The 27,918-nt window shown below is 54.3% G+C and overlaps 2 protein-coding genes across 6 annotated transcripts in view; both read left to right on the top strand.

Annotated features, from left to right (window-relative positions):
- Window positions 1–75: 75 nt before the first annotated feature.
- AIF1L (allograft inflammatory factor 1 like) lies at window positions 76–21,285 on the top strand. 2 transcript variants are annotated; one of them, XM_032308218.1, is made up of 6 exons: window positions 76–247; window positions 419–480; window positions 11,092–11,158; window positions 12,977–13,018; window positions 15,429–15,591; window positions 18,418–21,285. In XM_032308218.1, the coding sequence occupies exons 1-6, from the start codon at window positions 217–219 to the stop codon at window positions 18,503–18,505; spliced, it is 453 nt and encodes a 150-aa protein (XP_032164109.1). In that variant the 5' UTR covers window positions 76–216; the 3' UTR covers window positions 18,506–21,285. The 2 variants fall into 2 exon arrangements, with proteins under 2 accessions (XP_032164109.1, XP_032164108.1); XM_032308217.1 differs by lacking the exons at window positions 76–247; window positions 419–480 and adding an exon at window positions 4,931–5,129.
- Window positions 21,286–22,471: 1,186 nt separating this feature from the next.
- The window catches only part of NUP214 (nucleoporin 214), a 101,879-nt gene continuing 96,432 nt past the window's right edge, over window positions 22,472–27,918 (top strand). For 2 of the 4 annotated variants that reach the window (XM_032308157.1, XM_032308155.1), the window contains exons 1-4: window positions 22,472–22,642; window positions 25,529–25,724; window positions 26,321–26,472; window positions 27,309–27,507. In XM_032308157.1, coding sequence (XP_032164048.1) covers window positions 22,598–22,642; window positions 25,529–25,724; window positions 26,321–26,472; window positions 27,309–27,507 — 592 coding nt within the window. In that variant the 5' untranslated portion in view covers window positions 22,472–22,597. The remainder of the gene's footprint in view (window positions 22,643–25,528; window positions 25,725–26,320; window positions 26,473–27,308; window positions 27,508–27,918) is intronic. The other 2 variants (XM_032308154.1, XM_032308153.1) reach the window with 1 other exon arrangement.

Here is a 27,918-nt window from a genome sequence, read left to right as displayed (position 1 = left end):
CTTTGATGCCGGCGGCCGGGTGGCGGGGCGGGAGGGCCCGGGGCGGGGGGGCGGGGAGAGGAGGGAGGGAGGGGTGTGTCCGGCCGCCCGCGCCATCCCTCCGCCCCTCCGTCCCGCCGCCACACGCCGCCGGAGCTCGGACCCGGCACCCGTCCCTCCTCGTCGTACCTCGCCGCGGCCGCGTAGCCCCGAGCCGGCGGGAGCCCGGCGCTCACCATGTCGCTCGCGCTCAGCAACAGGTTCCAAGGTAGGCGCCGCCGTCCCCGCGCTGTCCCGCGCCCCTGCCCCACCCCCCCACCCCGGCGCGGGGTACCCCCGCCCGCCACCTGCGCGCGCCGGCCGGACGGCGGGGTCCGCGGCGCGCGGCGCGGGGAGACCCCCCCACCAGCTTCCCGGGCCGCCTCTTTGTTTCCTGCAGGAGGGAAGGCGTTCGGCTTGCTCAAAGCCCGGCAGGAGCGGAGGCTGGCCGAGATCAACCGGGTAAGCGCGCGCCGCCGGGGGTCGGCTTGCGAGTCGCCCCCAAATATCCCAGCGCCCCTCATGTCCCGCCCCCGTCTGCGAGGCTGTGCCTGCCGCAACATCAACTCCCTTCTCTTCCTCCTCTGGGCTTCCCCGATCTCCTCCCCGGCCCCCGCCCCGTGCCTCCGACTCCAGGTAGGTCCCCCTCCGCCGCCTCCGCCGCCTCCACCCAACTCGGCTCCCGCGGCTCGGGTTGCAAGTTGTTACTCTTAGACTGGGGAGGTGGGGCTCACCCGGGAGCTTTGATGCCTCCGGGCCTGGCCTCCCCGGAAGCCCGCCTGGGACCAGCGGCGAGAATTGGGTCCAGGGAGGGACCCCCGATGTCTCTGAGCCGCCCCTCCTTCCCGCCCCCGGTAGTACAGCCGCGGGAGAGAATGGAGGCCCCTGAGAGGCTCGGTGGCTGCCCCGCGATGGCCCGGCAAGGCCAGGTGGGGCTGATTTTAGAACCTGGGGTCCAGACTGCCGCGTGGGTGCGCCCTCCCAGACAGAAAATGCAAGGCCCCTCCCCCAACCCACCCCACAACTCTTTCCTCACTCCAGCTTTTAGGGAAGGCTCCCTGAGACACTTGATGCTTTTCTTGCTGGACCTCATGGATTTCTTTACAGAAACCCCGCTGTTGCTGGGTGCACGATGGTGCACAAACATTTGCTTAATGCCCAAGTAAATTCTAGAAGATAAGGAAAAGTGTCAGGGCCTGCCTGGATTGACCAAAACTCAAAGGCAGCACAACCCAGGGTCTGAGGTCCCGTGAGATCTGGGCTCAGGCGGGGCCTCCATCAGGAATCCCGACCTCAGAACAAAGTTGAGGCCACCTTGAGGGCTCACAGAGGGAAAGTATATAGTGTGCATGGCCCAGCACCTGGCAGGAGGGCTGACTTCTGTGGACGGTGCTAGAGTTCTTTCCTAAGGTAGACACCTCCCAGATTCCCTCCTAACAGGCTGCAGGGGGGTCCCCACTGAAACAAGGCTGGGCATCCCCCCTGCTGGCTCCCTCAGCTGCTGGGCACCCAAGGTCCAAGCCCAGCTCAGAGTCCCCAAGTGGGAAGCTGGTGACGGTCAGCAGGGTCCAGGTCAAGGCTGTGTGGAAGTGGGTCCGGGGGCTGCGCACGGCCGTCATATTTTGTAGTATTTCTTCTCGCCTGGGCTTGCAGTCTTGATTTTTTTTTCGGAGTATCTGGAATGAGGCAGCTTATCTGATTTCATTCTGCTGGCTGTAGGAATCCCAAGCAGGGCTCTGGGGACCCCCGGGTCCCTCCAAGTAATCTCTAGCCCTTCTGTGCCATCATCACTTGTCTCTTGGGGCCATCCTGAGCATAGCTGGGAGGGAGACTGGTCGTGTGGCCGGGGCTCTCAGGGGTCCAGGCTGCTGGGTTCCTTCCCAGTTTACTCTGCAGCCAGCCCGCCCTTGGTCTTGGTCTTGGCTGCTCTTGCCCTCTGGATGAAGCCTGGAACCCTGACCTCATACAGCCCCCCTGGGCCACTCGACAGGGCGGGTTCCAAGCTGGCTGAATCCACCCACAGCCAGCAGGACCCTGAGCCAGAGACAGCTGGAGATGGGGGAGAGGGGACTGTGGTCAGACAACCCACAGTTGCTGAGAGTGTGTGGGACTTTCATGCCAGCCCTGTCCTTGGGGGGGCAGTCGGGGGGGTTTGTAAGAGTTGGCTACCTGGTGGTTTGGGCGGTGGACTGGCTTGGCTCAGAAGGGGGTGGGGCTGTGGCTCTCAGGGGGCTGATCTGGACAGTGCTGGGACTGGAGAAAGTGAATAAGAAGGGGCCATGTGTCACCACCATGGGACCCCAAAACCCAGAGAGGGCAGGCAACTGGCTAAGGCCACACAGAAGCCAGTGACAGAGCTTGTCGTCTAGTGTCTTTTGACTGCCCAGAAGCTGTTCTGATCTCTGCCATGGGAACCCAGCCTACTGTCTGGCTGCTGGATCAAACCAGAGGAAGGGGACTCCAGGATCAAACCAGAAGTTTGAGCTGCGTGCCACCCCCCCTCGCCCCTCTGCCTCGCCCACCCAGGAGGTCAGGGGGACCCCTGTACTGTGGAGTCCTGGGTGGCGGTGCAGGGGTGGGCAGAGCACTTGCTGGCTCTGTGACCTTGGGCATGCCACTTGAGATCATGGCATTTTGGTTGCAGTGATTTTTCAGGGAGATAATCCTTGTAAATCATACAGCTTTCATGGCCCTTGTTATCAGTTTGGTGCTTAAAGATGCTGGGAGCGGATTCTAGGGGCAAGGTCTAGTGCAAGCCACAGCCCATGCTGGCCGCTCAGCGTGGGCCGGACCCTTCCACAGAGCAGAACCTTGGCCTCCCTGCCTTCAGAGGGAGCAGAGATCCCTGCTCTGTCCCCCCGACAATCATAGATGACCAGAGAGGAGCTCTTTGCAGACTGAGGGAGTCGCTCTGTTTGAGGGTCTGAGTCTGTTTCACCCATGACCATGACCGCAGCAGACATTCCCTGGTGTGCGTGGACTCTAGAGGGAACCATGTTGGCAGCCCAGACTGGCTTTCTTTGGGGTGCAGCTTCACTGCCCCCGCTGGCACAGAGCTTCTGGGGGGCTGGATCGGATGGAGCAGTTTCCCATGGACCTTGTGGAGGCAGGAGCCCCTGGAGAATGGGGCTTCAGGACTCACCGGCTGCACGGGCCTGAGTACCTCTGGGGCTGCTGCCTGGGGCTGAGCCCAGCCTGGCCGGCAGCTTTGGGGGCTTCTCCAGACCAGCACCCCAGTTCCCTCTGGAGCCTTCCCCTTGCCCCAAGGCCAGGCCAGCTTCCAGGGAGGGCAGCTCAGGCTTCGCTATTGTTGTTATAAGGGTCAGGAGCCAAAGTAGAAGGAGACTTGGGTGGACCTGGAGCTCCTGGGGGCCTGCATGGAAATGCACCCTTTTTGGTTTTGCTCTCGTTTTTGTGATCATTTTCTGAGCACTTGGCAGGAGCCGGGCAGCACACCAGGAGCACTCCGGGTGTTACCTCATGAAACACTCGCTCTCCTCGTGAGTGTCTGTTCCCATTTTACAGAAAACAAAACTCGCAGGGGCTGAGTGAACTGCCTGAAGCCAGCCTCCCTGCCTTTGCCGTGCATGTGCATGTGTGTGTGCGTGTGTGTGTGTGTGCACTCGCGTGTGCGCGCGCGCAAGTGTGTGTGGGCGTTCTCGGCACTACTGAAGCAGGCAGGACCTGAGCCCGCCTCCTACTCCCCCCCACATAGCTGACATTCCCTGAGCCTTGGTGGCATGGCAGGTGACCCCGGGCCAGCCAGGCCTGGCCTTATATGGCAACGGGACAGATTCTCTCTGCAGCTTCCCACAGGGACCCAGAGAGGCAGTGGGGCTGGGGGGCTGCCCCGCAGAGTGCCCTCACCCTTGGGACTGAGCAGGAGGAGCCCGGAGGACGGCGAGGGCTGGATCTCGAACCAGCCAGGGGCTGGAATCTTGAACCAATAATGTGGGTCGTGCCTTTGCCCCATGCCAGGACTTGCTGTCATCTCAGTGACCCTCTGGATGGAGCGCTTGACTAGACAGATGTGCAGGAGGAATCTATAAACATCCCCGTGGGACAGGGCTTCCTCAGGCTCATGTTTTAGAGATGAGGAAACAGCTCGGTGAAGTCACCTGTCCAAGGTCACCGAGCCAGGAAGTGGCAGAGCTGGGATGCTGACTCTGACGGCACCCGTGGCCCGCCCAGGACCCTGTCTGTCAGGTGGCCACGGCCAAGCTGGGACACAAGCCTCTCCTGCTTAGGTGATAAGGATCTCTGGCTACTGTCCCGCCTTCCCAGCCCTCCTGGGTCGAGTCAAGGGCACTTGGCATTCCTGCAGTGTTCAGGGGTCTAATGGTTATTTCAGAGCCCACATGCCGTCTGTACTGGGAAGAGCTGGACAGGGCAGGCTGGGGATCTGTGCCCTGCTGTTATAGGTCCCCTGTCCTGCCCCAGCATAGGGGACCTCTGAGACCTGAGCAGGGCACGACGCAGGTGTGTCTTTCTCCCTGCGTACCCTGTGCCACCCTGCCTGTCCCTGCCCGGGTGAGTGAGCCCAGCTGGCCTCGCTGGCACCCGTCTCTCTTGCTCTTCCTTAATATATTATAAGGGAGATGGTGATAAGCGGCCACGTGAGCCCCCGAGGATTCAGTGTCCGCGCGGGTACAGCCGGGCTCGACCTTGGCGTGGCCGTGTCACAGGAAGCCGGGGATGGAATTTCTGTCAGGGCCGCTTCGTTTGCGTAGTCTGTGGGCTGTTTTTCTTCGGCTGCCCCACCTGCTGGCAAGGATGCTGCATCCAGATGAGGCCTTGGAGCTGCCATGGGCAACGTGAGCCTGCTGTCCTTGTGGGGGCACCTTCCAGGCTCCTGCTGCGCACCAGGCCTCAGGCCCGGCACGGACCTGGCACTGGCCCTTTAAGAGCCTGTGGGTGGTGTCACAGCCTTCTCAGCCCAGGCCCACTATGGAGCTGCCTGTCCTTGGGGGTTTTGCCCAGGGCTGCAGCCACCAGCTCCTTGGATGGCCTCCAAAATGGTGATATCTGCCCGCCCCAAAATTCTGCTGCAGCTGGTACATAAGGACAAGGACGGTGGGCCGAGAGCGAGCATCCGGGAGCAGGTGCTAGAGGTACCAGCCCGGAAAGAGAGTTAAGGAGGGGGAGTGGGGGAGGGGAGAGCAGGCAGGTGGCAGGGGATCTGGAAGGCCGGACACGGCAGGGGCTGCCAACCTCTGCTGGTCTTGGAAATATTCCCTTCCGGGCATAAGTGCCTAGATGGGGCTCCCAGGGACGGGGGCGGGTTCTGATGTGCATCAGAGGTTGGAGAGGACCAAGAGAGGCAGCAGCGAGCAGGTGTGCCTGTGGGCACCGTCCCCTGGGGCTGAGATGGGAACACTCTGTCCCATGTGGATGGCCCGAGGGTCAAGGCTTACCAGGAGGACTCCGTGGCTCAGTGTGGGACGGAGAATTGTGGGTAGGTCTCTGCCCTTCCCCTGCTCACGTTGATCTCATGGTGAGGCTTGGGTTTGGTTGTAACTGCTCACTCTTAGTCAGTGTGCTAGGAGCCAAGCTCTCTCTATGCAGTTAGCTCATTTAATCCTTACACCAACCCAAGGAGGAGGTTTTGTTGTTATGATCGCATTTTACAGATGAGGAAGCTGAGGCCCAGAGTGGTAAAGCAAATTGCCCAGAGCCACAAAGCTAGCAAGTGCTGGAGCTGGGATTTGAACCCAAACTTGATTCAACCTCCCTCCCCAAGCCCTCTGCCCCTCACACCCTGCCCCTGGGGACTTGATGGAGGTCTCCTGACCACTGTGGCTTGAGGCAAGACTTTCCCCTTCTGGTGCCTCAGTTTCCCCAGCAGCCCTCATCCCTGGAGGCCCTGATAGCAGTTTCTGCAGCTGGAAAAAATGGTCTTTGGGGACAGGGAGTTGGAGTGGGAGAGGGGCATGGGGCTGGAGGAACGCCTCCGCATACTCTCCCGTCCCCCTAGAGGGCTATTGAGTGGGTCCCTGGCCTCTGAAATAACCTCTTTCTGCAGCAGCCTAAGAGGAGAGGTAACACTCAGTGTTGACTTTCTTTGCCCAGAAACCTGTGGCCAGACCACCCTCTCCTTGTTTGGGGCAGGGAAGGAGCTGGGGCGGTGAAGGGAGGTACACGTTGCTTAAATTGTTAAAACTTTGTAACGTTGAGCAGGTTGAGCAATGTCTCAGGGCCTCAGTTGTCCCGTCTCTCCAATGGGAATACCCGGAAAGGGGAAAGAGAAACCGTATTCAGCCCAGGTCGGGGGAGGGGGTGATGATGTTGTGGATGGCGAGCTGGGGGGTTGTAAGTAGACTGTACTCATGTAAGTGTTTGGAGGTCCCAGTAATAAACAGCCACCATTCATGTAGTGTTTACTAGGGAACGGGCACTGTACGAGCACTTACGTGTATTTGTGGCTCGCTCTTCTCTGCCTGGGGACCCAGAGACAGGGCAGCTGTGGGTCCTGGAGTGTGGACACACAGGGTACCTGCCCACTGGGCATGGCTGTGCCCCCGAGGCTGGGCAAAGATCCCGGGGAAGGGGGGCGTGGGGGGAAGGACGCCTGGAAGTAGGGAAGCTGTGGGCTGTGCATGAGCAGGAACCAAGAATCCGAAGCTTGGAGCCGGGGCGGGAGCTGGCAGCCCCACCAATGGAAACTCCTGTTTCTGCTGCCCACCTGCCCCCTCCCTGGCACCCTGCCAAAGGCCTGGTCCGCACAGCTGCCCTAACCCCCACCCACTCCTGACCGGGTCAGATGCCTCTCCCAGCCCTGGTCGCTCCGTGGCTCAAGCCATTGTCATTTGGGGCTCTAAGGAAAAATGGGACTCCCATCTCTGACCCCTCTAGTCTGTGTCGCACGTGTACACGTTTGTAAAGCAACCCCACCGTGTCTGGACTGAGAGTAGAGAAAATGATCCTGGGCTGAATGCCAGGCTTCTATGGTCTCTTGGCTGATGTTTCCTGAGCACCTACTGTGTGCTGGGCACTGCCGGGTGCTAGGCATCTCTGGGGCAGGAGATGGTAAGCTCATCCTCCTGGCACCTGTGGCCCAAGGCTTGCCTCCCCCTCTGGCCTCCTTCCAACAGCCACTGCCGTGGGTCGCTTGGATTCCTTAGCTCCGTGCAGGGAAGGAGCCCATAGCCTTCACTGTGGACCTGAATCCCAGCTCGGTCACTTGCCGGCTGTGCTGAGTTGAGCAAGTTCTTTATCCTCCCTGGGTCTCAGTTCGTTCACTCAGCCTGCACGTGTTTCCTGAGCACCTACTATGTGCAGCCTACACTGTAGTGGGGGGGGCGGGCGGGGAGACAGACCCTGGATGGCACCCTTTGTGAGCATCGCGTTGTGAACTGTGTTAGCAGGTGATTCATCCTGTAGGATGAAAAGGGCTGCACAGCAAGATAAGGGGGGGTGGGGAGTGGAGGCGGGGGACTGCAGTGGGCAGGCTGGATGGGGTCTGCCTCCTTGAGAAGGGGAGAGTTGAGCCAGCGCGTGAAGATGGTGAGGGAGAGAGCCACGGGGCGGGGGGGTCGGCGGCGGGCAAATGAGCGCTGCAGGGAGAGGGCACAGCCAAAGGCGAAGGTCCCGATGTGGGAGCAAGCCTGGCATGGGGGAGGCCCCAGACAGGGGGCCAGGGTGGCTGAGGCACTCATTCTAGCAGTGGGGGGGACAGGGGGTGAACACCAATAAAATAGCACATTAGGTGGTCAGAAGCGCCAACGAGAAAACTGGCTTTGTCGGTGAGAAAACAATAATCGTGCCCCCCCACCCGCCCCACCCCGGGCACAGCAGCCAGCCCGGGGTCGGGCCCAGTGAACAGGAGCCACTGCCTGGCTGTCCTGTGATCGTCCTTGTGTGGTTTTTCTCCAAGATGGGGCCCATGTCCTACCCCTTGAGCCCAACCTGCCTGGGTCTCCACAGGGGTTGGTACCTGTTGGGGACAGGTTCTGGCTGGTGCAGGATTTCTGGTCGACCAGAACGGGGGAGCTGGGAGGGCTTCTAGGCCTCTCACCAGAGGTTCCCGAGTGTTGGGCCTTGCCCATACCCTAGTGCCTCCCACGTGAAGGTTTTCCGGTTCTGGAGATGGTAAAGCTGAGGGAACGTGGGGGCAATGAGGTGAGCCGAACATAGGCTAAATGGAGTCCACTTAGAAATTATGAATTCCGGGGCACCTGGGTGTCTCAGTGGGTTAAAGCCTCTGCCTTCGGTTCAGGTCATGATCTCGGGGTCCTGGGATCAGGCCCCGCATCAGGCTCTCTGCTCAGCAGGGAGACTGCTTCCCCCTCTCTCTCTGCCTGCCTCTCTGCCTACTTGTGATCTCTGTCAAATAGATAAATAAAATCTTTTTTAAAAAATTATGAATTTCCTGGGCGCCGAGGTGGCTCAGTTGGTTGGGTGACTGTGTTCAGCTCAGGTCATGATCCCAGAGTCCCAGGGTTGAGTCCCGCTTCAGCTCCCATGGGGAGTCGGCTTCTCCCTCTGACCTTCCCTCACATGCTCTCTCACTAAAAATGAAATCTTTTAAAAAATTATGAACTTCCCACTTTCACGAAATGTCTTTAGTAAGAGAGAGAGAAGGGGGAGGAGCCGAGGGAAAGGGACAGGGCGACTCCGTGCTGAGTGCAAAGCCGCCATGGGGCTCGATCGCAGGGGCTCCGATCATGACCTTGAGCTGAAACCTTCTGTTGAGTTGGATGCTCAACAGACTGTGCCACTCCGGCGCCCCCGGAATGTCCTTCTTTGAACTCGTGGCAACAGTTAGTGGTGATTGTGTATAGTCTCCGCTTGGCAAAATAAAACCTTGGCAGCCCTATCTTAGCACCTCCCTCTGTTTTTACTTTTTTGGGAAGTGTTTCCTCCTGCGTTATCCCAAAGTCTGGGAACCGCCGACTGAGGAACCTAGTTGTCCCTCTGCTGTGCAGACCATGGGACCTGTGACCCCGGGAGGCGTCTGGTTTGCTTGGGGCCACAGACAAGAGTTAATTGTCCTACTTCAGGTCAGAGAATGGGGAGGAGGGTGGAAAAGAGCGACGGAGCCAAGAAGAAAAGTCCTGGACAGAGCCAGCCAGGAGGAGGGTAGCCCAGCTCCGGCTAAGTGGGGGCAGGACCCTGCATGGCACTTGGTAATGAGGTCCGATGTGTGGCCGATCCACATGGTGGGCCCTGGGTGGCCCCGTGGTTGCTGCTGGAGGCCTGGACCCTGGAGTCTAACAGACTCGGGTTCCAAACGGAGCCTGTACCTTTCTAGCTCTAGGACTTCAGACAGGTCATCTAACCTCTCTGGCAGGGCCGTTCCTACCCTAATGAGACAGCACAATGCCCTCCCAAAGCAGAAATCCTGCACTGACCAGAGCCCGTCCATAGTAGGTACCGATCCCCTCTAGGGATCCAGGCAAATTGGGTTCAAGGGGTAGGAAGAGCCCCCAAGGAGGGGAGCCAGACTGGCAGGTGGATATCTCCTTCTCTGTCGAAGGGGCTGAGTTAACGTGGAGGTCGGGAGCCTTGGAAGGGATCACATTCTCCTCGCTCTTAGCCGTGCCGCTGCTTCTTGAGCTCGGACGATCACGCCTGGCGCTGAGCATTCACAGCGGGTTATCCCCGTCAAGGGGCAGGTGCCCGAGGAGATGGGTTCCCTTGTGCCCATTTCACAGCTGGTGAGGAGGGGACTGAGACCCAAACCCAGAGTACTTTATCTTCAGTTATTCTCCTGTTCTTTCTCCTGCATTAAAGGGGGGTTTACACGGCCGACTGGACAGTCTTATGTCCTGGGAGATGCGGAAGTACAGACTCAGGGGTCGGTTAGTGGGACATGCTCACAGGAATTTAGAAACAGGTGGAGTGGCAGGTCCAGATGACGTTTAACGTCATTCTAAACACGGGCTGCTTGTCATTTTACAGTACAGACCTTAATTCCCTGGTCTCACCTGCTCCCTTGATGCCTCAACCAGAGCCGTGTATCCTGTGGTCCCTCAGAAAGGGGCGGAGGGGGCGACGCCTGTGTCGGGTCAGCTCCGTAAGGAGGAAAGCGAGGTCCAGGGAGGAGGGGGGATCCGCGGAGTCTGGCGCTGGTGGGAACGTGCCCTCTGCTTTCCCATCTGAATACAGGCTCTGGGGTGGCTTGAAGAGCAGCAACAAGGCACTGGACGCTATGCCCAGCCTAGCAAGTGCTTACTAATTAGCAGCATTTTGTTCTGAAGCCCGATGAACAGCTGCTATCCGCCCATCTTTAAGTGTCGGGGTTAGGGATGCGGGCTCTCCAGAAGTCGGAGCCGAAGTGAAGCTCTGCCTGGGTGAGCCTCCGTCCCGTCATCTGTAACATGGGAGTAATAATAGTAGCTACCGTGTGGGCCCACTGGGAGAGCCCAAGAGATCGAGCGGGTCAGTGTTTCATTCTGGAGGCTGTTGTTCGTGTCCCGCGCCCCTCCCCCTCCTGCACATCTGCTTCTGGAAGGCATCATGTGAGCGGAAGGTGGCCCTGTTTTACAGCTGAGGACACAGACGAGAGAGTAACCGACCTCCCAAGCAATATACAATCATTTTCTGGCTAGAGCAGAGGCTAACCACGCAGTAGCTGCTGTTTCCTGAGCACTTGCTGTGTGCCAAGAGTCCTACGGACACGCGCCTTGGATTCTCTTACAAACCTGAGGAGTGGCTGCGACGACTATACCCATTTGTCAGATAAAACCATAGAGGAATAGGGAAGAACTGATAAGCTTGGGTCACGCACTTAAGAAGTGAGTGCTGGAAACCAGGCAGTTTGTGTGTGGGGCTCATGGCCTCATGGATCCTGGAGCTGGGGTGCCCCGGGGGAGGAGGGCCAGTCCCTGCCCTGGGAATTCAGAGGCTGGCTGGAGGTGTTTAGGGCAGACCCTTCCTGCCCGAGGGGCAGATTCCTGCAGATCTGCCTCTGGGGGGGTTGACAGGAGGCCAGGACAAACACTGGAGCCTCCTGTGCTTCCCTGGCCACGCCCAGCCACCTGGCGTGGGAGCAGACACCAGGACCGCGGGCCTGCCTGGCAGCGAGTTGTGCCTGCTGACCTGGGACTCAGCACTGTCCTTTCACTTTCAAAGGAGTTTCTCTGTGACCAGAAGTACAGTGATGAAGAGAACTTGCCAGAAAAGCTTGCGGCCTTCAAAGGTGAGCCGGGGCTGTCTGCCCTTCCCGTCCCCGGGAGAGCTGGACTGGCCCCCTGGTGCATAGGATTCCTTACCCCACAAGGCCAGCCTGTGCCCCCCTGTTTCTTCCAGAACGCGCTCCTCCTGGAGGGCTGTGAGATGGGGTCCCCAGCCACGGGCACAGGCACTGGCCCCTCTACCTGCCCCCATGCCACCCCAGGCCCCTCACCCTTGCCCGAAGCCCCGCCACCCCATCCCACCACGGCTGCCTGACAGGCGGGGCTCAGGCTGGCTCCTGTCCGCTGCTGCCCAGGCCCTGCTCGCTCCCGGGGCCCCAGCACACAATCAGCCCTTTGTAGCAGCCCTGGCCTCTCCCCTCCACGGGGGAGCGGCTCGAGAGCCCCTGTGCAGAATGGACGTTTGTGTCGCCACAGTGGGGCAGGGGGCAGAGTTTCTGCCCATTGAATCCCAGCAGCACGGGATGAAAAGAAAACAGGGCCCGGGAGCCCGCGCGGGGAGGGGGCGGCATAAAGGTCCCTCTGTTCCGGGCCCTGGCGCTTGGTTCCCAGCCAGCAGCTCGAAAGGAGAGGAGCCGTGCACATAAGGAGCCCAGCAGACCCACCTTTCCTGCCTGGGAGATGCTCTCTGCGCGCAGGGAGCCCTGGCCGCTGGAGGACCTCCCCGGATCGCCTCGAGGCCGCACCCCCCGCCCCCTCCCCCGCAGGCTTGGCACCGTGGACGTCCTCCGCGCTCCAAGGCGAAGAGCCTGCCAAGCGCTCCTTAAACCGCTCCCGGCTTCGTTGTCCTCAGGCAGGACCCCGATGGCGAAGCATTTGTTGAGTGTTGACCTTGTGGGAAGCACTTCGAATGCTGTGTCATGAGCGCCCCAACTCTTCCCAAGTCAGCCAGGAGGGAGACGGGTGCGACTTTGATTTATAGATGAAACAACTCAGGCTCGGAGAGATGGGGGTCCCTTGTGTGGGGTCACACGACCTGCCCATGGCAGAGTTAAAGACTTGATCACATATTGGTCTCTCTCCAAAGTCCCCTGCTCTGAACCATTATGCAGTGGGGCTATTTCCATGAACAAAAGGACGGAGTGGGATAAACCCCCCCCCACCCCATCCCTACCCCATTCCACTGACCCCTGCCACCGCCCCTAGGAGAGCCATGCAAAGGTGAGAGAGGACAAGGCTCTGCCTTTGATCAGAGAGCCTTAACTCAAGGTCTGTAGGTGAGGTTTGATGGGGAGGGTCTGTGTACCCCTGGACATTGTATGTGCCACTTTGGGTCAAGGGCAGTTTCATGGCATTTCTCTCGGGAGAGCACCAGATTTTCAGTGGTGCCCACAGACACCCCCGCCCCCAAAAAGTTCAGAACCACAGGGATTCCTTAAACTGGCGATTCCCACACCTGGATCAGAATCACTAGAACCGACCAGTTCCTCACCTCACCCCACCCTTCCTAAAGCCATTGCACCCATAGATCAAGGCCTGGCAATCTGTTCCAGTCACTTTGGAGCCACTGTGACACAGCCAGCTCATGCTGGCGGGAAGCTGGGAGGAAGCAGCTGGGCGGAAGCCCCACTTCAGCAGAAGGTTACAGTGGCCCTCAGCTCCCTTATACCGGCGCCTGTGGGAGAGGGGTGCAGGCAGGGCGAGCTCTTTCTCTAGAGACAGTGGCAGAGATGATGGGACTCATGTCTAGACCCTGAAGTGAGGGTGTGAGGAGGAGGAGGAGGATGTGGGCTCCCTGGGGACGCGGCCGGTTGCCTTCGAGGGCATCTCTGGGACCCTGCTTCGGAGCTAATTAATCCCAGTTTTTGCTCTGTGATTTCCAGAGAAGTACATGGAGTTTGACCTGAACAATGAGGGCGAGATTGGTAAGTGAGGCCTCGACTGTGCAAGGGGAGGCGGGTGTCCTCGCAGGAGGGAGGATCTGAGGGTCTGGAGAGACCTACTGGGCGGTCTTTGTGGGGGAGGGGCACACACCGAAGCTCCCCCTTTGGGCCAGGCCTGCCTGCCAGACTTAAGCCTAGACCCACTTGCCCCCAGACTCTTCTCCTTGCTGCTTCCCTCCCACGCACCTCCCTGCACACGTCTCAGCCTTCCAGGCCAGGTGCTACCCCTGCCCCAGGGTTGGAGATGCTCAAGCTCTTGACGTCCAGGTCCTGGGGGACTGGCGGTTCCTTTGTCCTTGCTTTGTACGCTGGTCGGCATTGGACATGGTGCTTCTGTGTACGTAGCTTCCCTCCTCCAGCAGACCCTGACTGTATCGTGTGGTCCTGGCGTGGGGGGTGACAAAAACCTGTCCCATGGCCCTTGGGGCCAAGACCATCCCTTGACCTTCACAAGTAATGCTATGACATGGTCAAGGCCGGCTTAATGATCCCCATTTTACAGACGAGGAAGCCAGGCTCAGCAGGGGGAACCGACTGGGTTGGGGCACGTGGCGGTCAAGTGGTCGACCCAGGGTCCAGATCCCAGCCTTTGGTTCCCACACTGGCTCTCCCTTCTCTGTTTGGCCCTGAGCTCAGTGTTGCCGCCTCTGCGATGTTTCTACTCCTCCTCTGTCTTGTCTCCTTCTTCTCCTTGTTAAATATTTTTATCCTTATTTTCCTTCAGGAAAAAAAAAATTGGGGTTATCAAACGAATACATCTTCATCATAAAAACTTTTGGAAAACACAGTAAGGCACAAAGATGAAAATAAGTCAGCCGCAGTCTTCCCTCCCAGAAATATTTTGGTTTATGTAGTCTCACCCTTGATTCTAATCACAAATGCTGTTTTATAACCGTGTTAGAACCTCGTTTTAAAAAATATTATATTGTGAGTGTTTTGACATATGATTAATTTTTCTTTTGAAATATAATTAATGGCTGCATAATATTCCATCGCTGGCTGGACCGTAACTTACTTAGTCAGTGTTTTAATATTGCGCATTTAGAAAGCTCCAGTTTTAGGGGTGCCTGGGTGGCTCAGTGGGTTAAAGCCTCTGCCTTCGGCTCAGGTCATGATCTCAGGGTCCTGGGATCGAGCCCCGCATCGGGCTCTCTGCTCAGTGGGGAGCCTGCTTCCTCCTCTCTCTCTCTCTGCCTGCCTCTCTGCCTACTTGTGATCTATGTCTGTCAAATAAATAAATAAAATCTTTAAAAAAAAAAAAAAGAAAGCTCCAATTTTAACTACTTTTGATAGTCCTGTGAAGAGCGTCTTTGTACGTGAATCTTTGTCCAGATCTCTGATTATTTCTTTAGAGTAAATCTTGGGAATTGGATCTTCTGGGTCAAAGACTTTTTTGAGGCATCTTGCCAAACTGCCTTCCAGAAAGGTCTTGCCAATTTCAATCCTGGCCAGCAGCATGGTGTGTGTGTGTGGGGGGGGGGACCTCTTACTTTTCCCTGCAGAGGGCTGCCTAGTTTTCTTTGAAATGCCCTGGACATTCTGGCACCTGGGGGTCTGGCATCCGTCCTGCCCGCCCTGCTCTGGGGTGAGCTGTCGTGCCACACCCCTGGCCCCCAATATCGGCCCCCCATCCCGCCTCTCTCCCATTGTTCACAGAACAATCTGGAGGAAATTGCCTAAGATCGGGGGAGCAGAGAGGTCAGAGGCATCGATTCTACAGAGAGTAGTGACTTTTTGGTGCCTCCCTTGTTTTTCTTGAATTTTGTTCCTTTGTTGGTTTTCCTGCTCTGCAGGATATTTTTGGCTCCCTTGCCCTGTGGGTGAGGCGGGAACCCTGGGACTGCCGGGTGGGAGTGGCAGGTGGAGAGAAGCTGCCGCCCAGCACCCTGCAGGATGGCTTTCCCTACCTTGGGTCAAGCCTACTCCCTGACCCCACCTTGCTGGGCAGTGGCTCCCCGGGGAGCTGGAGCAGTGGGCACACAGCTCCCCCTGACCTTGGGGCGCAGCAGACCTAACAGACCCCTAACGGCCCCATTGCTGGACACCTGCTTTGTGGTGGGTACTTCTCGTGCATCGTGCCCTCTCAAATGATCCTGTCAACCCATTTGATGGCTTATGGGGGCAGAGAACCTCAGAGAAGTTCAGTGGTTTGCTCCAGGTCCCACAGCCAGAAAAAGCAGGACTGGGTTCCAGCCCAGGTCCCTGTCCCTAACCACTACCCTGTACTACCTCTGAAGAGAGCAGGGACTGTGTGATGGGCTCATCCGCCGGGGAGGAGAAGGGCCCTGGACTGCAGTCCCCGGGCAGGGGCTGAGAGCCACGGAGCTCTATCAGCTTCCTCGCCTGGCCCGCAGCCTGTCTCCGCTTAACAGACCTGCTTTTCCTCTCGCAGACCTGATGTCTTTAAAGAGGATGATGGAGAAGCTTGGGGTCCCCAAGACCCATCTGGAGATGAAAAAGATGATCTCAGAGGTGACAGGGGGGGTCAGCGACACCATCTCCTACCGAGACTTTGTGAACATGATGCTGGGAAAGCGGTCAGCTGTCCTTAAACTGTGAGTACCCCCTGCCTCTCGCGGGGCCTCCGAAGGCAGAGTCGTTGTGCGTGGGAAGGCCACGGCCCAGCCAGGAGGGAACACCTCGTGGGACCTGCTGGACGAGGGGCTTGATTTCTCTGAACCCAATTTCCTCATCTGTCATGGGCACATTAATACGTACCCAGAACTTTCCGGTAGAATGAGCGCTCAGGAAGCAGAACAATGGCGGGGATGATGAATCTACCATGTGGGCACCTTGAGGGGGGTGGGGGCTCAGTCGGTCGAGTGTCTGTCTTCGGCTCAGGCCATGGTCCCCGGGTCCTGGGATCGAATCCTGCGTTGGGCTCCCGGTTCAGTTTAGAATCTGTTCTCTCCCTCTGCCCCTCCCCCTGCTTGTGCACTGTCTCTCTCAAATAAATGAATAAAATCTTTAAAAAAAAAAATCTACCGTGAAACCTTCTGAGGCTGGGTTTCCTCATTTGCAAGGTGATTCCACTACCCCCCCGCCACTACCCTGCCTTCACGAGGCTGTGGAGAGCATTATATATTTAACAACTTGCTCTGAAGGGAGGCAGAGTTCAAATCTTGATGCCATTGCTTGCCCCCTGATTGAGTCTGGGCAAATCCCCTTTGGTCCTGGGCCTTAGTTTCTTGGTTTGTAAGCGAGAGATGATGGTGAGTCTCTTGTGTGAAATGTCGTCCCGACATATATGGTGTGACGTATATGAAGGCTGCAGCCCAGTGCCTGGGTCTTGGCAAACACCTGGTCTGTGGTGGCCAAGGTCACGCTTCCCAGCCCCTGCCCCCACTGCAGAGAGATACCCTGGAGACTCTCTGGTTTTGAACATACGAATGTCAAATATACCTGCCTCATTTGTCACAAAGGGGGAAGTCGAGGCCCAAGGAAGCTGAGGACCGGCTCATGAGCCCATGGTTCAGCCTGCAGAGCTTCTAGTGTGAGGAGGCGGTGGGGCAAGCGGTGTGGAAAACTGTCAAGGTCAGACCACAGTACACCTGGGATGCCGCGTGCCACAGGTGGCAGCAACGGGAGTGTTGATGCTCTCAGAACACACCCAGGATTTAGTGCATTTCCTCTGTGGTCGACTCTGGTCTACCCAGTGACCCCTCAGATGTGTCATTTTTATTGAGCACCAATGATGTACCAAGAATTATTCTAGGTGTCGGGGACACAGGAGTTGTTGGCCTCATGGAGCTTACATTCTCATGGCAAGAGACAGACAAGAACAAAATCAAAAACCCAAGAAAACTTACATTCTCATGGCAAGACACAGACAAGAACAAAATCAAAAACCCAAGAAACTAAAACACCAGATTGCCGTGGTGTAGCACCAAGAAAAACCAAGTGGGCAGAGGAACAGAGAGGGAGGGGATAGTAGGCAGGGAGGATCTCACGGAGAAGGCAACACTTGACCAGAGCCTCAAGGGAGAGAGATGTGAAAAGATGAGCTATCGAAGGGGGGAAGCACTCTAAACAGCGCAAAGGCCCTGAGGCAGACTGTGCTTCTGTGCTCAAAGGAACAGCACAGAAGCTAGTGTGTCTGGCCATCAGTGAGTGCAGAAGTGAAGGTTGAGTTTGCAGAGACGGGCAGACCAGGAGACATGGAGCCTTGTAGGTCTTGGTCCCACTCAGCATTTGGCACTAATGTTGAGCGATGCCATTGGATGACTCTAAGCTAGGGGCTGACTTTTAAAAGCCTCTGGCTGCAGGAGGGGTGAGAGTGGCAGGAGGGAGGCTGTGCAGGCAAGAGATAGAGGCCACTTGGCCTGGAGAAGCTGCAGTGAAGGTAGGCAGAAGCTTCTGGAATCAGGAATGGTTTGGGAGACAGAGCCGGAAGGTTTGCTTCAATGCCCGGATATGTAGAAGAGAACAAGGAGTCAGATGATCCCGATCTATTTGGGGTGAGTGTTGCTATTTACTTTAGGGGGAAGAGCAGGTGGGGGAGGCAGGAATTGGGAGCTTTTTGAGGGATTAAGTTGGAAGTGTCCTTTCGACATCCAAGGGGAGAGGTCAAGGAGTCTTGGGTGTGCAGATCAGCGCGGAGGTAAGCTGCTTGTGGAATGTCACCCTTTGGATGGGATTTATAGCCAGCGGACAGAAAGAGCCCACCCAAAGGGTGACCACAGGAAGAATGGGAGTACTCGAAACAGCTCTAGGGTTGTTGGCCCTTTGGGTATCCTTATTTCCAAATGGAAACTGAGCGCCAGTGGGGTTGTCCTTGAGTCACCAGCTGGAAAATAGTAGCGCTGGGATTCAAATCAGGCTGTTTCCCTTCAGAGGCTCCATCCGGAACCCCTGTCCTCTACTTCCAAGATGCTACCTTGTTTTTTGAGAGAGAGAGAGAATGAGCAAGGGGATGAGGGAGAGGGAGAGAGAGAATCTTAAATAGGTTCCATCCCAGAGTGGAGCCTGATCTGGGGCTCGATCTCATGACCCTGAGATCATGACCTGAGCCGAAATCAAGAGTCGGACGCTTCACTGACTGAGCCACCCAGGCGCCCCAGATGTTACTCTTAAAACCTTGGGTGGTTTTTGAAGATCTGAAGGGGTTTTGAGCAGAGCCATGACCCAGCCTAGCTCTGCCTTTAGGCAGCATGGGTAAGGGAAGATGCATGGCCTCGAATATAGAGATCTTTGTACCTCAGTTTTTTGTTCTGTGAAATGGGTCTAGCAGCCCCTTCACATAGAGAAGATCCCACTGGAGAATGGATGCAAGGGCATTCGGTTGAGGACCCTGCAGACGTGAGGACTGGGATGATCTCCCCCTGGATGAGGGAAGGAATCCTAATCCTGCCTTTTTTTTCCCCTCTCTGTCTCCAAACCAGAGTCATGATGTTTGAAGGAAAAGCCAACGAGAGCAGCCCCAAGCCGGTTGGCCCCCCGCCAGAGAGAGATATTGCCAGCCTGCCCTGAGGACCACCATCTGCCCCGGCTCCTGTTCCTCCCTCCTGCTCTGGCTGCCCTTCTTGATTCATCGTGATTTGTCTTATTTGTTTTGTCTGATCGTCGTGCGTTTGTTTGGTTTTCTATCAGCAAAATCAGTGATCTCTTTGTAAAGCACAAATTATCTGCCTTAAAGGGACTCTGGGCCAGGGAATTCTGTGCCTTGTCCCTCTCGTCTTCCTTCCTTCTCCCTTCCCAGTGCAGAAGGGCTGACATCAGACCAAAACCTGGAGGGGCAGCAGGACAGGGAGACTTGGAAGACTGTGATCCTCATGCTTGGAGCTGGCACAGTCTGTCCTTCTAGGGTCCCTGAGCTAAGTCCAGGCTTGCTGGCCTCAGAAGACCCTAGAGTGGGAACCATACTTTCCTAGGACAGCTCTGTGGTTCCGTGCTCTTGACTCATCTAGAGCGTGACCACCCACTGTCCCACCTCCCCCATGCCACACTTCTCATCCTCAGCGAGGAGACAGAAGGAGAGAAGATGAGGGGCTTGGCGATCTGAGCCCTTGAAGAAGGTTCCAGAAGGAATCCTCTGGTCTTGTCCACAGTCACACCTTTACAGGCAGCTCGGAGGAAAAGTGCAGCCCCCATGTCCTTTGTGGGAGCAGCAAAGGTCTTTAGGGGTGGAAAGAAGGCGAGGGGGCTTGGGAGGGGTGTTTGTTCGGTCTGGTGCCACCTTTTGGGGAGGATGCTGAGGACAACAGACAGGATAGGAGGAGGAATAGAGTGCTCACGGCAAACCGTCAGCACCACTAATAAGCCAAGACCTGATAGAAGGTTTTCTTTCTAATCCAGATCTGCTTGAAACCTGACTGTGCTCCCCTATTTGCCTTCCTGCCATACTCTGCCCATTCATTCATTCATTCATTCACTCATCAGTCATCCAACGGATATTTATTGACCACCTGTTATAAGCTTTAAGTCCCCCCACTTTGTCCTGACATGTGCCTTGCCCAATAACCCATCACTCCATTTCCAGTCACTCAAAAGCTCAAGCTTGGGAATTGGATTGGGATTCCCTTGTGACGGACTCCCAAGGTTTGAGAGCCCTGATCCACTCCGTAGGTTTTCTAGACTGATCGTCCCATTTCACAGGTGGGAAAACTGGTGCTCACAGGGGTTAAGTGCCTTGCCAAGGGGTTAATTAGGAGATGGAAGTCTGGACTGGAACCCAGCTGTTCAGATGCCGTGCCCATACTCATCTCTGCTCTGGGCTGGGCCGGGGAGGGGCAGTCTCCTAGGTCAATACTTGGGGAAGGCTCTGGGCCAGGACCCAGCCTTCCTAGTGTCTCCATGTCAGCACCAGGGGTGGGGTAGAGGCCCGGCTCCCTCTGCAGTTCTGCCTTCCCTAGAACTTCTCTGCCAAGCCACTTCTCAGAACTCACCCTGGAAGGTGTCCTCCTCGGCCTCATCTTGGCTGAGCAGAGACACCAACCTTGACCCCATCTGTGTTCTGGAGTCCCTTACCCTGCCCACTCAGGACTTAGATGTACTCATCCCTTTAATCTATGTATTAAGCACCTGCTCTGGGCCAAGAGCTAAGAACCAGGTAGTGAAATGGACAGACTTGTGGAATTCAGTGGGGGAAGTCAGAATCAGGCAATGACCCGTGGGATGAATGTTACGGAGAGAGGGGACTGCAGGGTGACTGTACTGCAATCCTGGGCCCAAGACTGAGCAAAGGTCTTGGAGAAGCCCTTGCCAAACTTTAAGTGGAAATGTCAGGGTGCTGTTGGGAGGTGGGAGTTGGTGTGGCCTCCCTGCGGCTCCTTAGTGACCCATAATCAGGGACCTGAGGAGCTGCCCTTGCAGCAGCTTGAGGGAGTGGAGCAGGTAGGGGCTGGGGAATTGCCCAGGTTGGGTTAATCCACTGGTCGGTCTCAGCCAGTTCAGGAACAGGATTATTTGGCCATAACTGGCTGACCTTCAGCTTAAGGAGCTGCTTCAAATGCACAGGACTAGTTGAAGTTTAAACCCCAACAAAACAGTTTTCCCTGTAAATGAAAAATCTCACCCCAGCACCTCCTCTGCATCCCCCTCCCACCGGATCATTAGATGAACCACTGCCTGTCCCTACGCCTCCGCATTGGCCTCTCTTCTCTGGGACAAACTGAGACCTTTGAGCAAGGTGATACTTTCCTTAATGACCCATTATAGTCAGTGTACCTGTTCCTCCGGAGAGGAGGGCAGAAGCAACCAGACTTATTTCAATGGGTCCCACGGTTTGCAAGACTGCAGGAAGCCTCCTTTAAGGGAGGGGGACACTTTAATGGGTGTGTCCCCAGCTTCTGGAAAGGGCAGGAAAGAGTTCTTTCATTGGAAGGGGTGTCCTGGGAAACACCACCAGTTCCTCTACCATTTACTAGAACTCAATTCCTGAAGTGAGAGGGGCTCAAAAGTGGTCGCTGGAAAGGGGATTTGTAGATTATGTATTTCAGATTGTGGCTATTGGCTCTGGGACTTACTTCTATGGCTAAGGGCTCAGCTTCTTCGAACTTCAGCTGTCTTCTTTCTGAAAGACCAAATCTAACTAATGTAACCAGCAACTCAGGGACTGCCAAGTATGGCTTTGTCCCTGTGACAAAAGGAAGGAGTCTGCCGGGCACATTCAGGTGGACGAAGTGTGTGTGTGTGTGTGTGTGTGTGTGCGTGTGTGTGTGTGAGAGAGAGAGAGAGAGAGAGAGAGAGAATGAGTGTGTGTGGCACCAGATATCATCTCTATAGATAGAAATAAAACAGACAAACATCAATGTCTTGACTTGTGTGTTTTGGGGACAGTTCCTGGGCTCAGCAAATTCAGAAAAGATATAGCTAATATAGTAACAGCTCTAAATGAAGGTGTCCTATGTGCCAGGCTCTGTTAAAGGCAGGACTTCATTTACTCCTCACAACACCCTATGAGGCTGATACTATTATGTTACTTTATTTTCAAAATGAGAAGCAGGGGGGCGCCTGGGCGCCTTCGTTGTTAAGCGGCTGCCTTTGGCTCAGGCCATGATCTCCGGGTCCAAGTAGGGAGCGCACGTCCGTGGAGAGTCTGCTTCTCCACCCCACCCCCATCATGCGCTCTCTCTCAAATAAAGTGTTAAAAAAATAAAAATGAGAAGCAGTCTTGGAACAGATAGGCAATTTGCTGAAAACCAAACAGTAAGAGGCAGAAGGTCCCCCGCCCTACAGTCAACCCACAGGCTCCAGATGAATTTCTGTCCTAGAGCATTTATACCAACACAAACACCTGTACGGTGGACTGTCGTCAATCAGCATGTCTGGACAAGCGGAATTCTAACCCTGCCTTCACCAACACTTTGCGAATGCGGGGCACTGGGGAATTTTCTTGATTTCTCATCAGTTAAATGGCAACAATAAACCCCTCGGCAACTAGGATGCGTTGGAGCTTAAACAACGCGAGTGAAGTGTTTTGCGCAATGCCCGCGCTCTTGCTCGGGAAATGATTACCCTGACGGCAGTAGACAAAGCCGATGTTTGGTGCCCGTCGCCCTGCCCTTTGGATCCCCGCGCTTAGAGCGAAGAGGCCCCCGAGGCCCCCATCCACCCACTTTCGGAACCTCTGTTCCTCCTCGCCCCCCTCCAAAGCCTCTCTCAAGAGCTGCGCCCTGGAGATGTTGGTCAGGTTCCTAACTCCTCTCCTTACGGGACTGTTAAGAACCACGTGCGCTCCACCGTAACTGCGAGGCTTCAGCGCCACGAGGAGCGCAGCGCAACGGAGCGGGTGCCTGGCCATTAATCACACAAAGTGGGCGGGACCTCGGCGCTTCAGGGCGCAGGCGCGTCGGCCCGGGGCTTCGCCCGCCTCCTTCAGCCCTCTGGCCAATGGGAAGCAGTGGTCTGGAGAGCGCGCGACTTCAGTGGGTCGCTCAGCCTCCTCCGACCGCTAGGCGGCCCGGGGCGCGCGACGTCACCAACGCGCGCCGGAAATACGGGGTCTGCTGCGCGCCGCCCTCCGTGAGGGAAGGAAGTTGGCCTCAGAGCAGCCTGGGCTGTGTGGGCAAGGCCGCGCGCGGGCGGCGGCGGCGGCTGCTTCGAACAACTGAGGGTAACGCGATGGGAGACGAGATGGATGCCATGATCCCCGAGCGGGAGATGAAGGTCAGAGACTGGCCGGGGCCTCCCTCCCTTCCTTAGGTCCGGCGTTGCCTTGGAACCCCGCTGAACGGCGCAGCGCGGGGGCCGGCTGCCCGCTTCCCGCCTCCTGCTTGAACAGTTTGCCGCGTTCAGAGTTCTCGCCGGCGCGACCTGCTGTGCTCTGCCGTGCGGCCGGCGCGATAGCCCCGCCGAATGCAGCTTCTCCGTCCCTTCCCGGTCTTGTGCGCGCCGCTTGAGTTGCCCTCGTTACTTTGATGTGGCGGTCGGAGTCGTGGTAATAATGACTGTTTATTGAGCGTTCAGCGTGTGCCGGACACCGTGGTACTCATCACAGCGGCCGTATGAGTAGTTGTTCATGAAGGGGAGCGCGGCGAGGCTGGGAAAGTAGCTCACCCAAAGTCGCGTTCGATAAAGGGGCTGAAATGTAGGGTTTTTTTTGTTTTTGTTTTTGTTTTTAAGACCCTCTCCTGGACACTCACTGCACTACCTCTGTACCTCGGTCCAGGCGTGCCTGACGCAGAGCCAGGGTTCATGACCCGTTCCCAAACCTGTAGTAGAACGGGATAGGAGGACTGTTTCGGTGCTGGGGATCAGGGTACAGTCAGGAAACTGAAGAGAGGGGCAGGTGATCCAGGTGACGGTGACGAGTAAGTTTCCGGAAGCTTTTAGGCGATTGAACCCGTCACTGAAGTGCCTTTAGGGAGTAGAGTCGTGATTCTGCTTTGTTGAGAATGACTGGTCGGGAGCGGGGTGGGAGTGGTGAGCCAACCAATGAGAGCCTGCCAGTTTCTCCGCTGTGCTGGGGCAGGAGAAGAAGGTTTCAGAACCACAGACTTGGACCATGACAGTCTCCCTTTGAGTTACGGATTATAACAGAAAGAAATGCTTTCCTGTGCCTGTTCATCCCAGTGTCTCTTCACACCCCCCGTGTCCACGACCCAAATAGGGTATTTAGGATTATCAGGATGAGAAGTACAAAAATACTGAAAATTTCAGTCTACTCCTGTATGGTCTCATCTGGAAAGCTGGGAGTTTCTGGTCGGGTTACTCATTTGGAATTAAGAAGAGTATTTAAAAAAAAAAAAAAAAAAAAAAAGGAGTATTTCAGTTCATCTTTTAGCACTTACGTGTAAAACACCAAATCTAAGGAAATTAGTACGTGGGGTGTGTTAGGGATTCTGTGTGGAACATCACAAGTGTATCAAAATGAAAGTTGAAAGTTGAGAAAGGCTGTCTTTGGCTTTTACCCTTTTGGGATGTAGGCAAAAGGGAATTCACCTTTTTTACCAAAACCTTGACTTAAGATAAGATAGATTTGGAATTGAAGAATAGAATTAGCCATTTATGGTACAATTTAATACAGTGATTGGTAAACTTAGGGCATTCTTTTTAAGATTTTATTTATTTATTTGACAGAGAGAAATCCAAGCAGGCAGAGAGGCAGGCAGAGAGAGAGGGGGAAGCAAGCTCCCTGCTGTGCAGAGAGTCTGATGTGGGGCTTGACCCCAGGACCCTGGGATCATGACTTGAGCCGAAGGCAGAGGCTTTAACCCACTAGCCACCCAGGTGCCCCTCTTTTTTTTTTTTTAATATTTTATTTATTTATTTGACAGCGAGATATCACAAGCAGAGAGGCAGGCAGAGAAAGAGGGGGAAGCAGGCTCCCTGCTGAGCAAAGAGCCGATTGGGGGGCTTGATCCCAGGACCCTGGGATGATGACCCGAGCTGAAGGCAGAGGCTTAACCTACTGAGCCACCCAGGCACTCCAAACTTAGGGAATTCTTACTAAGAGGTGATACACACTGAAAATTGTCTTTGGAAGTGTATAGATATATTTTTGGAAGACTGGGTGAGTCAGGCATTGACAGGAGTTTGGGGAAGGCTCCCAGCCCTAAAGTGCTAAAGAGCATGAATGTTGAAAGAAACAGGCCTGGGATGGAGGTAACCCTGAGGTAATGGTGCACTCATGGGAGGAAAGCACAGTGTTGTGAGGCTACAGAGGTGGGCATGTCAAGCCATGCCTGGCCTTACAGCCTAGGGCTTTGGACTTGTGTTTAGATGTCCTCATACCATCTAGGTATGTTTACAGGTCTGGAATATTAAGAGATTGACTATACCTGCCCTCTTCTGTGATGGAATTTTGTTTAGTATTTAATGCACCTAAGCCAGTTCTTGGGATTTGGTTATCATCCTGGGATCATTATTTCCATGAATATATGCATATATTTGTTGAGTACTGCACTGGAAGTTCAGGCTAACAGTGTATTTGGGTGATGCTTTCAATATTTAACAACAGTTTGTTTGTTTTTTTAAAGATTGTATTTATTTACTGGACAGATCCCAGCAAGGGGAGCAGCAGGCAGAGGGAGAGAGAGAAGCAGCCTCCCCGAGCAGGGAGCTCGATGTGGGGCTTGATCCTAGGACCCTGGGACCACGACCCAAGTTAAAGGCAGACACTTAACAACTGAGCCACCCAGTCTCCCCCTTAACCAGAGTTATTAAGCACCACTGTGGGTCATATGACCCAGAAAATAGGATGAAATACCATGAAATAGGACAAGATTATGAATTAGAATGTGCAGCACATGTGGTGGTTAGGACAATAAAGTTGGAGTTCAGAAAAGGAAAGATCAGTGTGAGCTGAATTAGTTAAGGAAGACTTCACGAAAGAAGTTTTAAAAAACTTTATTTCATTCAGTCGACATTAATAAGCCCTATACCAGGTACCACAGTGGGCAGAGGAAGCTTAAAAACCACTGAGCCACATATCCCTTGGTCTCAGGGTAATACTCATTTTGTTATACTGGAATTACGTCTATTGGAATATAATGACAGACATGATTATTTTCCTCTTTTCCCTGAGTTGATCTTGGTTTCTTCCCTCAACAGGATTTTCAGTTTAGAGCACTGAAGAAGGTGAGAATCTTTGACTCGCCTGAGGAGTTGCCCAAGGAACGCTCGAGTCTGCTTGCCGTGTCCAACAAATACGGCCTGGTCTTTGCTGGTGGAGCCAGTGGGTTGCAGATTTTTCCTACGAAAAATCTTCTGATTCAAAATAAACCTGGTGATGATCCCAATAAGATAGGTACGTTACTTAATTTTGTTGCACGGTAGAGAGAGAGGTGTAATAAAGTGCTAATGTGGTGTCCTTTCCCAGAAATCATTCTAGGATATAAATTAAAACTGGTGTTACTCTTCCCATTGGTCGCCCAGAAGAATAAGTTCCAGCCAGGATGGTGGAAGCCTTTCTGGTTGTTCTCTTTGGTTCTTTGATGAGTTGTTCCTCTGAACTCAGGGAAGAAGAATTGACCATTTTACCATGCTTTTATTTTTGCTCAGTTGAACCTGGGTTCGGGATGCCTAGGAGAAGGGTTTTGTTGCCTGGCGTTCTGGTTTGCGCAATAGTACCATCCAAACAGAGAGGAAACGTCGTTGCAAAAATATGGGTACAGGACGTTATTGTTAATGAGGGTAGCAGCCACAGTTTGCCTAGGTCATACGGGGAAGAGTCTGGGAAATTTAATGCATCACTGTCCATCTGTAAGAAAGCTAAGATTTAGCTGCATGAGCAGGTATCAAAGTGTGCTCGTATGTTTACATAGATGTGAAAATTGTTTCACACAGACCTGGGTAAAGGGTTTATGGCTTATGCTTCTGCTTTATCTTTTTTTGTTTTCTTAGTTGATAAAGTTCAAAGCTTGCTGGTTCCTATGAAATTCCCAATACACCACCTGGCCCTGAGCTGTGATAACCTCACACTCTCCGTGTGCATGATGTCCAGTGAATATGGTTCCATTATCGCTTTTTTTGATGTTCGCACATTTTCAAATGAGGTAAGCTACCGGCAAACTGTAATGTCAACATGAGACCTAAAAAGATCTTCTGGTATTGAATCATAATCTAGAATTTCCTGGGTTGACCGTTGGAGTTATTTTCTAGATTAAAGTATGCGTTTAAAAGAAAATCCTTAACTGTAGGATCATAGATCCTTGAGATAGAAGGGACTTCAAGAAATTCTTTCATAACATCTGCCCCAGGGTGTTTTGTTTCATTTACAAATGAGACAGCCGGAGTCCAGGGATCCTTAGGTGGCTAGCCCAAGGTTGTAGAATTAACAGTAATGTCAGAAATTCCTACATCCTGGGTCTCTGACCACTTGTGGTAGTGTTCTTCCATTCCAAGCAGTTTCATAATGAAAACTGCCACTAATTTGAGTGTTTATCCTGACTGTCTGCCAGGCCCTGTGCTCTGTATGCCTTGTCCTCACTCAGTATGTATCACGGCCTCACAAAGTACGTGCTATTATCTTCATTTTATAGGTGGAGAGACAGGCCCAAAGAATTTAAACATCCAAGGACCCAACACTATTAAGAAGCAGAGCCAAGATTTTAATGTTACATTTGCTCTTTACTGATTAATTTGCATTTGTGTATTCCCCTGCTGGGAGTCCCTCTAGTGTGCTCAGATAATTGATTGCAATTTTTCAGAGTTGTGTTGAAATCGTCTACAACAAATAGACTGTTGTGTAGAGCTCATTTATTTTTAGTCATGGAGAAAAGTGAACTGTAGTTTGAGAAAACTTGCACGTTCGATGACTTTCCTCTATTAAATATCTATGTGTTTATTAATTTATCGATTTATTTTTGCTTCTGGGCATTTGTTTTAAAAGGCCAAACAGCAGAAACGCCCATTTGCGTATCACAAGCTTTTGAAAGATGCAGGCGGCATGGTGATCGACATGAAGTGGAACCCCACCGTTCCCTCCATGGTGGCAGTTTGTCTGGCCGATGGCAGCATTGCTGTCCTGCAAATCACAGAAACAGTGAAAGTGTGTGCGACTCTCCCTTCCACAGTGGCAGTAACATCTGGTGGGTAATAAAGGCTTTCACTCCGTAACATACAGTAATGGTAACCTACTTAAAAATTAATTCCTGGAAATAAACGCAAATGGGGCTTTTCATTTTGTGTGTAGTGGTCTGGTAGAAGTGGAGAGCATTGTTTATTGCCATAGTGAATGTTTGAAGCCATGCAGCAGACATGATTTAACTTGAATGTGTGTGGGTTTTCTGGGGAAAGAGATCTTTTGGTACAGCTGGTTTACAGATGTGTTTTTGAGAGTGATTGTTTCTGGATCCACAAGAGCAGTGGAGAGTACACTGAAAAGCATGGAGAAAGCACTACAAATATCGAGTATGAGTAAGAGAATGATTTCTTGATACTTGAAAACCTTTATTCTCCTTCTTTAAAGATTATAGAGTTTTCTGTACTTTCCAGCTTTC

The sequence above is a fragment of the Mustela erminea genome, chromosome 12 (genome assembly GCF_009829155.1).
Source record: "Mustela erminea isolate mMusErm1 chromosome 12, mMusErm1.Pri, whole genome shotgun sequence".
In the NCBI taxonomy this organism is placed as follows: Eukaryota; Metazoa; Chordata; class Mammalia; order Carnivora; family Mustelidae; genus Mustela; species Mustela erminea.
The sequence above is the reverse complement of the archived record's forward strand: the minus strand, read 5'-3'. Positions and strand labels throughout refer to the sequence as shown.